The following is a 15,921-nucleotide window of genomic DNA, read 5'->3' as shown; positions in this document are numbered from 1 at the left end:
TTTTTGTGACATTAGACATGTATTTTCCTCAGTACCAAAATTTGGTGACCCACACTTAGGCCCCCTGCGGGTTCGTGGGTTAGAATAGGCCCGCGGTATTCCTGCCTGTCGTAAGAGGCGACTAAAAGGAGTCTCACATGTTTCGGCCTTATGTGATGGTCCCCTCTCGGGTTTGACCTCCATCTTTCTAAATTATTCCGAAGAGCGAGCCAATTGGGGAAGGGCGCCTTACGTGGTGCACTGTATCCGTCGTGCATTGAGACCTTTAGCCGGCTTTTTTCGTCGTTGCAATGGTGTCCCGCTCGTTTTCCATCTCTTGGGCGAGGATACGTCCCTGGGTGCGATTCCCACGCTGCACTCTGCAGTGTTTCTTTTAACTGCGACGACGACCTTGGACAGTTTTGCACCTAAGATCCAGCATGGTAGCCAGTCCGTTGTGGTGGGGCCGCCATGTACCCTCTTGGTTGTAGCCCCCTGACAACACAGGGATCGCTCTACTGATGCCTGCGCCATTAACTCCCCACGTATGCCAAGGAGTAGATGCCCGTCTCCCTGGGGCATCAGGACTCCCGGCAATGGCCATCCTGCCAGGTGGCTATTGCTGCGGCTGGGTGGCGCCCGTGGGGAGGGCCCTTGGTCGGAGTAGGTGGCATCAGGGCGGATGACCCGCAATGAAGCGTGGTACATCATCTCTCGCTGGCGGCCAGCCGCCAGCAGTCTCTAAGCGTTCTCGGGCTCAATTTAATGCTGAAAAGTACAATCTGAAAACGTTCCCCTCTCTGGCCACGCCGTGGGAGGAGCGTAAGTCTCAGGATGGAGGTAATAGTTATTCGCCCCGATTCTTAGTTTGTACGAGAGCTGATGGGGAGTCTTTTCTCTCCACAAAGCCTCAGTTCTTCGTCGAGCATTTAGAGGACAAGTTTGGGGAGGTGGACGGCTTGTCAAAAATGCGCTCTGGATCGGTCCTGATCCAAACGGCATCCTCTGCCCAGTCACGACGGTTGCTTGCTTGTGACAAGTTGGAGGATGTTGCTGTTACGATCACGCCGCATAAGAGTTTAAATATGGTTCAGGGAGTTATTTACCATAAGGACCTTCTTTTGCAGTCTGATGACGAGCTGCGCGCCAACTTAGAGCGCAGGGGTGTACATTTTGTCCGGCGTGTTCATCGGGGTCCGAAGGAAAATCAGATAGCTACCGGTGCCTTCATCTTGGCCTTCGAGGGTGATACGTTACCGGAAAAGGTCAAGGTGATGGTCTACCGATGTGACGTCAGGCCCTATATTCCTCCCCCGATGCGGTGCTTCAAGTGCTGGAAGTTCGGCCATATGTCTTCCCGCTGCACTTCCAGCCTCACATGTCGAGATTGCGGACGCCAGTCTCATCCCGATACTCCATGTGCCCCGCCTCCCATCTGTGTCAACTGCGGGGAGCACCATTCACCTTGCTCGCCTGACTGCAAAGTCTTTCAGAAAGAGCGCAAAATTATGGAATATAAGACCCTGGACCGGCTGACCTATACTGACGCCAAAAGGAAATATGACAGACTCCATCCTGTGAGAATGACATCTTCTTATGCAGCTGCTACAACAACTGTGCTAGCCCCATCAGTTTCGAGACTTCCAGCCAGCTCAATAAGCAGTAAGACTCCTCCTGCCCCCTTGTCTGTGGGGGGCTCTACCCAACCGGTTGCTCCTGCACCACCTACCTCAGGAGCAACCTCCTCCCACCCGTCGGGGACGTCCGTCCCCGCTTCTCAGCCGGAGAAGCGTCTAACTTCTTCGGCTACTCTCGCCCGTAAGAGTTCCCTTGGGACCCTCCCTTCCCAGGGTTCCACCAGCGGGAAGGATTACGGCCGCCAGTGGCATAAGTCCTCACCAGCGGCCGGGCGTAGGGCTTCACGATCCTCCTCTGTCCCGGAGACTGACTCGGTGAAGCCTTCCCAGCCGGTGCAACCCAAGGTTCAGCGAGAGAAGTCCAAGAGAAAGACCTCCAAGGCCAAAGAACTTGCGGTGGCGCCAATCCCACCGCACCTTTCGCGCTCTGCGTCTGAGGATGCAGTCGAGATTCTAGCGTCCGCTGAGGACCTTGATCTCGCTGGTCCCTCAGACACCATGGATGCCTCTCGTACGGGTACTGAATCGGTGGCAGTGAGTGAACAAGCGGCGTAAATTGCCTTCCCAGTCCTTTCATGCCTTTCTCAGCCATGGACAATATCATCCTCCAGTGGAACTGCGGCGGTTTTTTCCACCATCTAGCTGAGCTCCAACAACTTATCAGCTGTCACCCTTTCTTCTGCATTGCTCTTCAAGAAACTTGGTTTTCAGCAATGCGAACCCCGCCCTCCGTGGCTATCGGGGTTATTATAAGAACAGGGCAGCATATGAAAGGGTGTCGGGTGGCGTCTGCCTCTATGTCCTTCACACTCTGCACAGCGAGTCTGTCCCTCTCCACACACCTTTAGAGGCTGTCGCTGTTCGGGTGTGGACGCCACAGGCTGTTACCGTCTGCAGTCTTTACCTTCCACTGGATGGTGATGTCTCACAGCATGTCCTGGCTGCGCTGATAGCCCAATTGCCGCCACCTTTCTTGCTATTGGGCGACTTCAACGCCCATAACCCTCTGTGGGGTGGGTCAGTGGCAACAGGTCGAGGCGCCATTGTTGAGCATTTATTGTCGCAGGTCGATCTCTCGATTTTAAATGATGGTGCCTTCACACACTTCAGTGTGGCGCATGGCACATACTCCGCCATTGACCTTTCAATATGTAGCCCTAGCCTCATACCGTCTCTCCAATGGAGTGTGCATGACGACCTGTGTGGTAGTGACCACTTTCCGATCTTTCTGTCACTACCACAGCGTCACTCTTCTGGGCGCCCTAGCAGATGGGCTATGAATAAGGCTGACTGGGACTTGTTCTCCTCCATTGCCGCTCTTGAGTCTCTCTCTAATGACGACATTGATGCGGTGGTTCAATCGGTCACCACCGGCATCGTTACTGCTGCCGAATCTGCCATTCCCCGTTCTTCTGGGTCCCCTCGGCGGAAGGCTGTGCCTTGGTGGTCGCCTGAGATCGCTGAAGCGATTAAAGATCGCCGGCGGGCGCTCCAGCGTCACAAGCGACATCCCTCCTTAGACCACCTTATCGCCTTCAAACGGCTGCGTGCGCGGGCCCGCCTCCTTATCCGCCAAGGCAAGAAGGAGTGCTGGGAGCGGTATGTGTCCACCATTGGCCTCCATGTCACTCCTTCGCAGGTCTGGGCCAAGATTCGACGCGTCTACGGCTATCTGACCCCTGCCAGCGTCCCTGCGCTCTCACTGAATGGAGCAGTTTGTACTGACTCCGACGTCATTGCCAATCGCTTAGCAGAGCATTTTGCTATGAGTTCCGCTTCTGCGAATTACCCCCAGGCCTTCTGCTCCATTAAAGAGCGGATGGAACGTCGGAGCCTTTCTTTTCGCACCAACGCTTCTGAACCCTACAACGCTCCATTCAGTGAGTGGGAATTTCAGAGTGCCCTTGCCGCTTGCCCTGATACTGCTCCCGGGCCAGATCGCATCCACTGTCAGATGCTGAAACACCTTTCAGTGGACTGCAAGCGACGCCTCCTCGACCTTTACACCGTCTCTGGGTCGAGGGTGAGTTTCCGTCGCAATGGCGGGAAAGTATTGTCATCCCCATTTTGAAACCTGGAAAGAACCCTCTGGAGGTGGACAGCTACCGTCCCATTAGTCTCACCAACGTTCTTTGCAAGTTGTTTGAACGGATGGTGAGCCGGCGCTTAAATTGGGTGCTGGAGTCTCGGGGCCATCTGGCTCCGTCTCAGGGTGGGTTCCGTAAAGTCCGCTCCGCCACCGACAATCTGGTGAGCCTTGAGTCGGCCATCCGTACAGCCTTTGCCCGCCGTCAGCACCTGGTCGCTGTCTTTTTCGACATGCGGAAGGCGTACGATACGACATGGCGTCATCACATCCTTTCTATGCTTCATGGATGGGGTCTTCGGGGCCCTCTGCCGATCTTTATCAGAAATTTTCTGTCGTATCGTACCTTCCGCGTGCAAGTTGCGGCCTCGTATAGTTCCTCCCTCGTCCAGGAGAACGGGGTACCCCAGGGCTCTGTCCTCAGTGTCTGCCTGTTTTTAATTGCAATAAGCGGTCTCGCTGCGGCAGTAGGAAATTCTGTCTCCGCTTCCCTGTATGCTGACGACTTCTGTCTTTACTATAGTTCTATTAGCATTGCAGCAGCTGAACGTCAGCTACAGGGCGCAATCCGCAAGGCGCAGACTTGGGCTGTAGCGCGTGGATTTCAGTTTTCGGCTGCCAAGACCCGCGTTATGCATTTCTGCCTGCGCCGAACGGTCCATCCTGAGCCGCGGCTTTATCTTGCCGACGAACTTCTTGCTGTGGTGGAGACCCACAGGTTTTTGGGTGTCCTTTTTGATGCCCGGTTGACTTGGCTGCCTCATATCCGGCAGCTTAAACAAGCGTGTTGGCGGCATCTCAACGCCCTGCGTTGTTTGAGCCACACCCGCTGGGGCGCCGACCGATCTACCCTGTTGCGGCTCTACCAGGCGTTAATCCAGTCTCGCCTGGATTATGGGTGCGTAGCTTATGGCTCAGCATCCCCATCTGCGTTGCGGGTGCTGGACCCAATTCTCCACAGTGGGATACGCCTTGCCACTGGTGCTTTCCGCACCAGCCCTGTGGACAGCGTCCTAGTGGAGGCAGGTGTACCTCCATTGCGGTTCCGACGCCAACGTTTGCTGGCCGCTTATGCTGCCCATGTTTTTAGCTTGCCCAGGCATCCAAATTATCGTGTCCTGTTCCCGCAGTTAGTCGTCCATCTGCCAGACCGTCGGCCCCGGTCGGGTTGTCCGATCGCCGTACGCATCAAGGAGCTTCTCTGTGGGCTTGGGTTTTTCCCAGTTCCACCTCCTTTCCGGGCGCCTCTGCGTACACCCCCGTGGTGTGTTCCTCGCCCTTGCCTTCGGCTCGACTTGGCACAGGGCTCGAAGGACTCGGTCCCTCTAGAGGCCTTCCGCCGCCGCTTTCATTCCATCCTGGCCACGTATCAGGGCTCTGGAATTGTTTACACCGACGGTTCGATGGTTGCTGGTCGTGTCGGGTATGCGCTAACTCTAGGGGACCATTCCGAACAACGGTCCTTGGCGGCTGGCTGCAGCGTTTACACTGCTGAGCTAGTCGCCATCTTTCGTGCCCTAGAGTATATCCGCTCCTGCTCATTTGAGTCCTTCGTTATCTGTAGCGATTCCCTGAGCGGTTTACGAGCTCTCGACCAGTGTTTTCCTCGTTCTCGTCTGGTGATGGCTATCCATGAGTCCCTGCATACTCTTGCGTGTTGCAGCCGCTCTGTGGTCTTTGTGTGGACCCCCGGTCATGTCGGTATCCCGGGCAATGAACATGTTGACCGCCTGGCGAAAGAGGCCACGAGTAAACAGTCTCTGGACGTTGGCCTCCCAGAGACTGATTTGCGGGCAGTCCTCCACCGAAAAGTTTTTGCGCTTTGGGACGCTGAATGGCGCAATCGGATCATGCCCAATAAACTCCGTGCCATCAAGGAGACGACGACAGTGTGGCGGTCATCCCTGCGAGCCAACCGCAGGGACTCTGTCGTCCTTTGTCGGCTCCGCATTGGCCACTCCCACCTGACACACAGTTATTTACTGCGCCGGGAGGACCCTCCTGCATGTCGCTGCGGGGCGGCTTTGACAGTGGCCCACATTTTGTTGGCCTGCCCCCTTTTAGCTGTGGTCAGGCAGACATTTGCGCTGCCTGATACGCTCCCTGCCCTCTTATGTGATGACCCTGGTATGGCTGACTTAGTTTTCCGTTTTATTCGGGCAGGGGGTTTTTATTATTTACTCTGAGTGTTTGTTCTGTTCTTTTGTGTTGATTCTGGCCATTGGCCTACGATTTTACGCTGAGTTTTTAATGTGTTCTCCGTGGTTGGCTTTTCCTTTTTATCTCTATGGTCGGCCAACCACTGTCACACTCTGTGTGATTTTAATTTGTTTCGTCTGATCTCTGTAGGAGTATTTTTTGTCCTGTGTCGTCTGACGTCTTTCCTGTTGTTCGTTTTTTATTCTCTTTGGGTGGTTTCCCTTTTTTTGGAAAAAGGGGCCGATGACCGTCACAGTCTGGTCCCTTTAATCCCCCCCCAAACCAACCAACCCACACTTAGATCTGCATTTAGCAGCTTATTGTCTTTACAGGTGGTTTTATGACCTAAAAAAACGAATTCTGCATATAACCTGCTAGTTGCTTAGTTTCTTCTTGACCATAGTGCCCTCATTGGCTTTGCAGAGGTACCCTATCATCTTCCACTGAATAACATAGGTCAGAAAATAGGGAGCTGGGATCATCATAAAATCAAATGTTCTTATTGGAGCCTGCACCGTGGCACATTCAGAGGGAGGGGGGGGGAGAGAGAGAGAGAGAGAGAGAGAGAGAGAGAGAGAGAGAGAGAGAGAGAGAGAGAGAGAGAGAGGAGTAGTAGTACTAGTAGTAGCTCCTTGGCAAGGGTGAAATAATCTCTGCTTGGTTGATACCTGATATGTCTACCTCCAAAGTAAACAGAAATTTGATTTCAAATGTGCATCATGTTTTTCTGACATTTCCTACGTCCTGTAGGACCTCCTCAGTATGAATCAATTGGAATGAAAGTAAATCTAATTTAATGTGACACATTTTCTTGTTACCTAATGCCAGTAAGTGAATACATGTGACCAATAGCTTTTTAGCCCCACTTGATGTGTAACACAAGCACAAGAACAGAAGCTTTGAATTTGCCATTCTTTCTTTTTTCAGTTTCTTCAAGATCCACCAAGGATTGTAATGCCTAGTCTTCTTATAAAGCAAGACCTAGAACTGAAACGGGATTTAGATGGCGTTGAGCATGATGTAAGTTTTCACATCGGTGATGCATTGTGCATGAAGTACTATATGAATATCATGAAATGCATTGGGTGCAGTAAATTCCAGTGATCATAAATGATGAATCATTAAAACCTAGGATATTAGCACTTCTCCAGAATTTTTATAGTATTTCAATTGACTGTAGGTATATTCTTCTCTTGTATGTAATGGTATTTGAATGAAACTTGTAGGAAACATAAGTTTATTAACTGTAACACATCGTAATTTTATTGTACATGTAAATAATAAATGTCTCAAATTCGTTCTTGGAACAAATGTACCAAAGAAGACTTCTTTGCAGCAGCTGTCAATTTGTCTGTGTCACAGTTCTGTAATAGAAAAGATGTAAGACGTAAAGCAATCAACTGTAAGCAGTATGTTATCAGATAAGTATGGTATTTGTCATACTATTTCTTTTCTCTGAAGTATTTAATGAAAAACATACGGCATTACTGGAATTATTTTTGCTCGGTGTAAAAACAATGGGTTTATCCAGTATGCATGACATAAATTTACAGTGTAATGGAACATTGCCTATCCCAAACTGCTTGCAAAGAGAAAACATTGTGATAGCAAGAATTCTTGTAAACAGCATTAAATTTAGCACATTACAGTGATAGTGTGTGAAATTCCATATTCATTTAATTATCACCATAGTGTACTAAATTTAATGCTGATGAAGGTTTTTCAGGTCTTCAGCTGCATGGTAGTGTTGATATCTCGCAACGTTTCAGGAATTGTCATACTACCCATCTTCTGGTGAAGTGTTCAGATTGGTGGAGAGCGGGTTATTTATATGTGCAGTCACCCCCCTCAACTAGACCTTGGGTAGCCACGGTGGACCAGTGGCGTGCACACGGTGTTGGTGATGACAGTCGCCTTGGCAGCCATGTTTGGTTCTCGGTGTAAGCATTCTGTCTACGTCCGTGGCGGAGGATGTTGACGGGTAAGCTCCCGATGGACTGCTGCTATCGCAGAGTTCCATGCTGTGCCGAGTTGAGATCCCTCATCTCTGTCGACCAGATAGTTGTGAAATCATTTCTGTGGATTCTTTGATAATGCTTTCCCATAAGCCAGATGCTCGGCACTGTACGTTTGTGTTTTCGAAGTTGAAGGTGTGTTTTTCATTTATGCTGTATTTTGCTTCGGCTGATTTTTCTGTGTGGCCTAGTCGCACACATCTGATATGTTCTTCACAGCATTTAGATGTACAGTGCTGTGTTTGCCCAATGTATTGTTATATGCATTTGCATGGTATGCTTTATACTCCTGGCGTGTTAAGGATCAGCAGGTCTTTGGCAGTACCTAGGAGCTCCCTGTCTTTGGTGGTAGTTGGAGAACGGTTTTGATATTATATTTGCCAAGAAATAGTGCAATTTTGCCTGAGAGTGGAACCGTGTTCAGAAGGAAAGCGAGTCGTTTGTCTCCTACTACTTCATCATAATCTGGGGTTCTCACTGCTTCCTTCTTCCTTTTAATTGCCCTGTTGATCTGCGTTTCACTGTAGCCATTTTGGAGGAAGACTTCCCTCGGGTGTTGCAGCTCGGATGGTTGGCTGTCTTAGTTGCAGACGGCATGCACCCTATGTACCAGCGTGGTAAGTACTGTTTGGCCGGCCGGAGTGGCCGAGGGTTCTAGGCACTGCAGTTTGGAACTGCTACGGTTGCAGGTTTGAATCCTGCCTCGGGCGTGGATGTGTGTGACGTCATTAGGTTAGTTAGGTTTAAGTAGTTCTAAGTTCTAGGGTACTGATGACCATAGAAGTTCCATAGTGCTCAGAGCCATTTAAGTACTGTTTGCCTTTGTGCTAGATGGTGGCAGCTTGTTGCATGAAGGTATAGGTCTGTGTGTGTCTTATTCCTATGTACTGCATGGCCTAGTGAACCATCTGCCCTCCTCTTAATTAAAATATCAAGGAAGGGGAGGCATCCATTTTCCTCCATTTCTATTATAAATTTGGTGTATGGATGGATGCTGTTGGGGTGTTCCTGAAACTCATCAAGCACCTGTTTTCCATGTCCGCATATAACAAAAGTGTCGTCGACATAGCGTAAGAAGTGCTTTGGTTTCTATCTGGCACTTTGAAGGGCCACCTCCTCGAAATGTTAGATATAGAGGTTTGAATTCACAGGAGCCAGTGGGAAGCCCATGGCCACATTGTCAATCTGTTCAATGAATTCCCTGTGGTGCTGAAAGTAGGTTGTTAGTGCTTGTTTGAAGAGGCTGACTTTGTGGTTGTGCTGGGCTAAAAGTGTCAAGGAGTCTTGAAGGACACTTTCGTGAAAAGTGACGTCATGTTGAAGCTCACGAGTAGATCCTCGATTTGTAGTAGCATGTCCCTGAGTATTTTTACGAATTTGGCTGAGTTTCTCACATGGTGGCTGCAGTGTCGTACAAGGGGTTGGAGCAGTGTTGCTAGGCATTTAGCAAGTCCTTAACTGTGAGTGTTGGAGTCTGCAATCTGTCGAGAGGTACCCCTTTCTTATGGATCTTAGGGAGTCCATAGAGGTGTGGTATTGCTGGCACTCCAGGGTACAGCCACTTCTTCATTGGCTCAGGTAAGCCAGATTTCTTCAGCAGAGCTATCATCTTTCTACTCATCATCGGGGTTGGATCCTTCTTCAGCATCTTATAGGCTTCGTGTTTTGGAAGCAGGTTTATTTTCTACCGGTACTCGGCAGTGCTTAATAGCGCTGTAGTGTTCCTTTATCTGCTGGTAGGATCGTTATATATCATCATCTCTAAGGGACCAGAGAGCTGCTCATTCTTCCGCAGATACATTATTTGTAGACAACTGAGATCTGTCAATTATTCTGGAAGTTTCCCACCTGACTTCCTCTGCTTCCTTCTTTGGAAGCCCTTACTGCTTCTTCCACACCACTATAATGTCTCGTTTCGGGTTTGTTCTAGGATAGGGGCAAAATTCAGTTCTTTCTTGAGGACTGCAATTGTGGCCGTGTTCAGTTCTTTTCCAGCCAAATTGATCATGGCTCTGTCATTCATCTCCTTTTTTGTCAAAAACGTCGCAAGATATCAATGCTACCACCCGGCTGGAGACCCAAGAAACCTTCAACAGTCTTTTCTGGGAAAGCAAACAGTCAAATTTAATGCTGTTTACAAAAATTTGTAACACTTACTAGAAATCTATTCTTTGTAACAGTATCCAGCTCTGTGGACTAAGATCAGTTGTGGTGAATATTGGAATTTTTACTGGGTAGACTTGATTGGAAAATGAAAAGAAGGGAACTGAAACATTTCAGATGTGGGATTAGAGAATGCCATTGAAAATTAAGTGAACTTACAAGGAATATGGAGTCCTCAGTAGAACTGTTAAGGAAAGAAATGTACAGAAAATGCTGACTAAAAGAAGGGACAGGATGATTGGATAAGTGTTAAGACATCAGGTAGTGAACTAGTCAGATGTGTTTCCATCTCACTTGGGGAAAAATGCTACTATTACACATATCAAATAGGATCTTTAAATAGAGTGTAGTTAATTTTTATGTTAGTTGCATAGTCAATAGTGGAACCTCATCATGCACTTGCAACTCTAAACTAGTAGATAAAGAAGTGCTTTTTTGAGGAGGATATAGTGTAATCCAGTACACAGCAAGATTTGGACAATGTACTATTTATTCCAGTATGTATCTTGCAAAATGAGTGTGGCAACAAAATAGGAGGCATTAGAGCTAATATAGATGCTTCCTGGCAATTGTTCTCCCACAAACACCACCTTGATATGGAGTAGGAAAGGGTGAAGTAATGGATGTAGTGGTACCAGTTGTACCCTCTTCCATGCAACATTGGGTGACTAGTCTGGTGTAGGTGTACAAAGAATCAGATATTAATAGGCAGGGATATGGACTGTAATCACACATTTATTATGAGAGAATAAGGAACCCATTTCTTAAAGATCATAGTACTCACAGACAATGATTACACATCACTGTGAGGGTGTTGAAAAACATCGTCATCGTTGTTCAAGTGTGTTCCACATAATACTTGACAAATTAACAGTGATACATTGAATGGGAAAATCTGTGCTAGGAACTGTCATAGCAAATTCCAGAGCTAAAATGGTTGTCCATAGCATGCGTGAAAGTTGGTCTGTAGAGCATTACCTGAGAAAACAGGTTGAGAACTGTTGACACATGGGTACAAGCTACAGCTGAAAGTAAAGCACTAGAACATTAGTAGATCAATAACATTGAAATTATGAAAATGATTGTGTGTAAAATCACAATCTACCGTAAAATTAAAACTGAGGCTTGTGATCTATACTGTCCCCAAAAGTACTTTGGTATTGACATTAGAGCAGGAACACATGGAGATGCAAAATGCAGTTGCCTCATTCTTCCTTGACTGTTGGAATGATCTGACGTTTCATTGAACACACTTTAATTTGCATACTAATCAGTGTACAAAGGTGGAAGTGGGTTCTGGAAGAGTTGCACTACATTCTCATTTTAGATTTGTTTGTGGCAATAAATTTTGTTTTATATGCAGAATATTTTCGAAAATCCATTATCTAATGTTCCTGAAAATTTGACCCATAGGGAAACTTTGTTGCTGAGTTTAAATGACCAAATTGTGTTAACAAAATATTTAGAATATATATTATTTTCAACAGCTCCAAATTCTGTCAGAGATGTCTAACATAAGATTAATTTAAATTAAATATTATGTGTGATGCTCTGCTCATGTGCTAAGGTATCAGTCATCTGTTTTGTTGAGAGAAACACAGCACGAGATCTATGGTTAACATGACATTACATTTTCTGATCAAACATTACAAATCCATGTAACAAGAAAGTTACGAAGTTTGGTAGAGGTAAGGAAATTTAACAGTTTGAAAGTAAGAAGAGTAGTGATAACATCATTCACTACCTTCTAATTACGACAATTATGATTCAAAATATTAAGATTTTGTTAGTGTCACTAGTGCTGAATTCCTGAGGTGCACTTCATTTGATTGTAGTTGCCAATAAAAGCCTTCTTAGTAATGAAAATACAATCTGCTCTGCAGGTAAATACACCACACATTCTGTGGTAATTCTCTTAACAGCTTCATTACTGAGTTCCCCAACTGGACAGTGTACCTTTTTTGCTTGTTTCATCAATGTTTTGCAACATAATCCTCAATTTAGGCCCATATCAATTCTGTTGGGTTGAAGTGCCAGTGAGAAGTTATCAGCCTAATTATTTTATGCCTGTATGTTTTTGTCAACCTGTAAGTTTTTGTATGTGGCCAACTGGTTTGTTGAGAGGTATTGGATGTATATGCTCTATCTTTTCAAATTTTTCACTTACTTCCACTTACGGATGCTGAAGCCAATAATTTCCTCTTTTTACTTTAACATATGTTTCTCATCAACAACAGTACATTCGGGAGCACTATCAACAAGAGGTGTTGATGATGTAGGCAGATTATGCACAAACCATTTCTCTCAACTGATTTTATATCGCAATGCCTTGAACAAGAGTGATATTGATATGCTGTTGTTGTGGTCTTCAGTCCTGAGACTGGTTTGATGCAGCTCTGCATGCTACTCTATCCTGTGCAAGCTTCATCTCCCAGTACCTACTGCAGCCTACATCCTTCTGAATCTGCTTAGTGTATTCATCTCTTGGTCTCCCTTTACGATTTTTACCCTCCACGCTGCTCTCCAGTATTACATTGGTAATCGCTTAATGCCTCAGAACATGTTCTACTAACCTATCCCTTCTTCTGGTCAAGTTGTGCCACAGACTCCTCTTCTCCCCAGTTGTATTCAACACCTCCTCATTAGTTATGTGATCTACCCATCTAATCTTAAGCATTCTTCTGTAGCACCACATTTCGAAAGCTTCTATTCTCTTCTTGTCCAAACTATTTATCATCCATGTTTCACTTCCATACATGGCTACACTCCATACAAATTCTTTCAGAAACAACTTCTTGACACTTACATCTATACTCGATGTTAACAAATTTCTCTTCTTCAGAAACGGCTTCCCTGCTATTGCCAGTCTACATTTTATATCCGCTCTACTTCGACCATCATCAGTTATTTGCTCCCCAAATAGCGAAACTCCTTTACTACTTTAAGTGTCTCATTTCCTAATCTAATTTCCTCAGCATCACCCAACTTAATTCGACTACATTCCATTATCCTTGTTTTGCTTTTGTTGATGTTCATCTTGTACCCTCTTTTCAAGACACTGTCCATTCCATTCAACTGCTCTTCCAGGTCCTTTGCTTACATCAGCGAACCTCAGTTTTTATTTCTTCTCCATGGATTTTAATACCTACTCTGAGCTTTTCTTTTGTTTCCTTTGCTGCTTGCTCAATATACAGATTGAATAGCATTGGGGAGAGTCTACAACCTTGTCTCACTCCCTTCCCAACCACTCCTTCCCTTTCATGTCCCTCAACTCTTATAACTACCATCCGCTTTCTGTACAAATTGTAAATAGCCTTTCGCTCCCTATACCACCTTCAGAATTTAAAAGAGAGTATTTCAGTCAACATTGTCAAAAGCTTTCTCTGAGTCTACAAATGTTAGAAATGTATTGATATATCCACTGAATAACATTTGCTGGAGTAGCTTTTAGCATTAAGCTCTGCACAGTCCACAAATGCTAACAGTAATGACAGGTAACATTGCAACTAGAAGTATATGAAATGAATGCAAACAAAATACATAGTGCAGTGAATGCTTCCATAGGACAGCGAGCTGCCTAAAACTGAACTGTACTGCACTTGGGAAATATATTGGCAGTGTGGTGAAGGTATATCCATTGGGATAGACTCAATGTATGCATGTATCACCACACTATTTCATTTCTAGTTGCCAGTCCTAAAGTAATTCTAAATAGAGTTCAATTAAATTACCCTGTTGCTTTCTAGAACCGGGTCCTTGACTGTCACACAGGCAGTCAATGCAAAATAATTTTTGCCGGCTGAAAATCTTGGATGTTATCTTGGGTCCAGTGCAAGACACTACTGTTGATTGGAGGGGAGGAGAAGTCAAAGATTACCAGAACAATAATACATTGCCCAAAAATGGGTGTAAAATGCCTGAACTCATTTGCACTAAAGTTGTTAGTGTGAGAAGTTGATAAATGCAGGCAACAACAGGCAGGTGAAGGCTGAAGATGAGTGATAAAAGGTGTGTGTATAGGAAAAGCACAACACTGCAACGTGAGGCAAACTTTTGGGTCACCAGACGATGGTCAGGGTCAGTATGTGCTGTGCTGTGCTGTGCTGTGCTGTGCTGTGCTGTGCTGGCTGTGCTGTGCTGTGAAGTAACACTGTAGCAGAGAGCTGTTACTGTCTCTGCAAAGAGCACAGTGAAATGTAGCACAAGGTGAAATCATGGGAATGTGGGTTAGAAAAGCTGATCAGCAAATTATATTTTTGTATTACAGATTTGCAAAAGCTGTATTATTTCGAACATATTTGTCATTTTCTTGAAGTTCTGTTGGGAGTATCTTGTCACAGTGATTGTATCAGTGAGGATCACAGACTAAATTCGTTGTGGGATGATCTTGAGAATATTGCAAGCATTTACATCACTAATATTGCATATAGATTGAGAAAAGTTATCGGCTAGTTGAAAGCTAATTGAAATAATCATAGATTGTGAGTTTTCTAGAGATCAGCAGTATATTAGTAACCAGCTCAGTTCGTGGCATTGCCGGGGTAGGTATTTATTCCAATCTGTTAGTCCATCTTCTCCTCCCACGTTCATTCCATCTCCTCCTTTGCCACTCTTTTTGTATCTCCCTTGCCCACTATTTTTCCATCTTGTCACCTACTCTCTCTGTCTGTCTCATCCTTGCCCTTTCTCTCTGCCCCTCAACTTCTCCTCAAGGTGTGCAGTAGACCTATGAGCTCCCTTGCAGCCAGAATGACATACCTGTCTACTTACAGTGTCATGTTGCAATTGTATTCCAGCTACCACCTTGGAAAAAAATGTATTAGTCAGCAATATGAAGCACATACCAAGCAGTAGTAGGAATAAACTATTTCTTATGACTATACACAGCCATGTTCCAGTTAAAGTTGTGCTCAATGCTATGGGATGGTGGAAACTTGTTGTTAACAAAATTAAATTTTTTTGTTGATGAGAAAGCAATGACATTGCAGAGGCAAAGGGTGAAAGAATACACAAAACGAATATTAAATGTCTAATTTTCTGTATGCAAGCTATGGCAAGAATATGTAATACTGAGATGAGTGGAATCTGAATATCTATGCCAAAGGAAAAGCAGTAACATGTACACAACATAAATTCCTGGGCAATGTGATAAATGTGTTGTATGGCAGAAATTCTTTGAGCTTACGAACAATCCAAAAAAGTACCAACTTTACTAGAGGTTAACAGCTTATGTTGAAGAGAAATGGATAGCAGAGCTAGCAAACAGTCCGACAAGGGGATAGGAAAACAGACTGCGGCTGCTGTTATTTAAAGTGCTGGGTATCCCATCCAGAAACCATTTGTCATGGTGGCATTTGTTGCACATGTATCGACAAATTTAAATCTGTTTAAAATATTACACCTCATTTAGTATAACAGATGAGGTTTGTGGTTCAGATCCTACTACACAATGGATTTTCCTTCTCTTTTCCTCTAAGGAAAATCAGTAATATACTTCTCATTGCACCATGAACGTTAGATGGACAGCTTGCCACAGGTGCATTTAATTTACAATAAATCTAAGAAACAACTTACTAAGGACATTATGCGTCATTTGTTTTTTTATATTAATTTTACAGCTATTAGCCAGTATAAGATTTAAATTCAGCTTTCTTAACCATTATTTTCAGTCATATATGCCAACACATGCTGTCATCAACAAAAATATAAAAGTAAGTACAAAAGTAGCATCAAACCTATGAGCTGTGGAGCCCCATTGTGATATTACAGCACTCTTACCAATGTTACTGCATTTACTGTTCTTGTAGGTGGTAGGTAATTTCATCTCATGTGGTTACCATAC

General features: G+C 45.4%; 1 protein-coding gene across 5 annotated transcripts in view; it reads left to right on the top strand.

Moving 5' to 3' along the window:
• LOC126427269 (zinc finger protein 418-like) overlaps positions 1 to 15,921 on the top strand; it is a 540,743-nt gene that overhangs the window by 19,467 nt on the left and 505,355 nt on the right. For all 5 annotated transcript variants that reach the window (XM_050089530.1, XM_050089529.1, XM_050089531.1 and 2 more), the window contains one exon: positions 6,829 to 6,921. In XM_050089530.1, coding sequence (XP_049945487.1) covers positions 6,829 to 6,921 — 93 coding nt within the window. The remainder of the gene's footprint in view (positions 1 to 6,828; positions 6,922 to 15,921) is intronic.

This window comes from Schistocerca serialis, chromosome 11 (assembly GCF_023864345.2).
Source record: "Schistocerca serialis cubense isolate TAMUIC-IGC-003099 chromosome 11, iqSchSeri2.2, whole genome shotgun sequence".
NCBI lineage: Eukaryota > Metazoa > Arthropoda > Insecta > Orthoptera > Acrididae > Schistocerca > Schistocerca serialis.
This window is presented reverse-complemented; position numbering and strand designations above follow the sequence as displayed.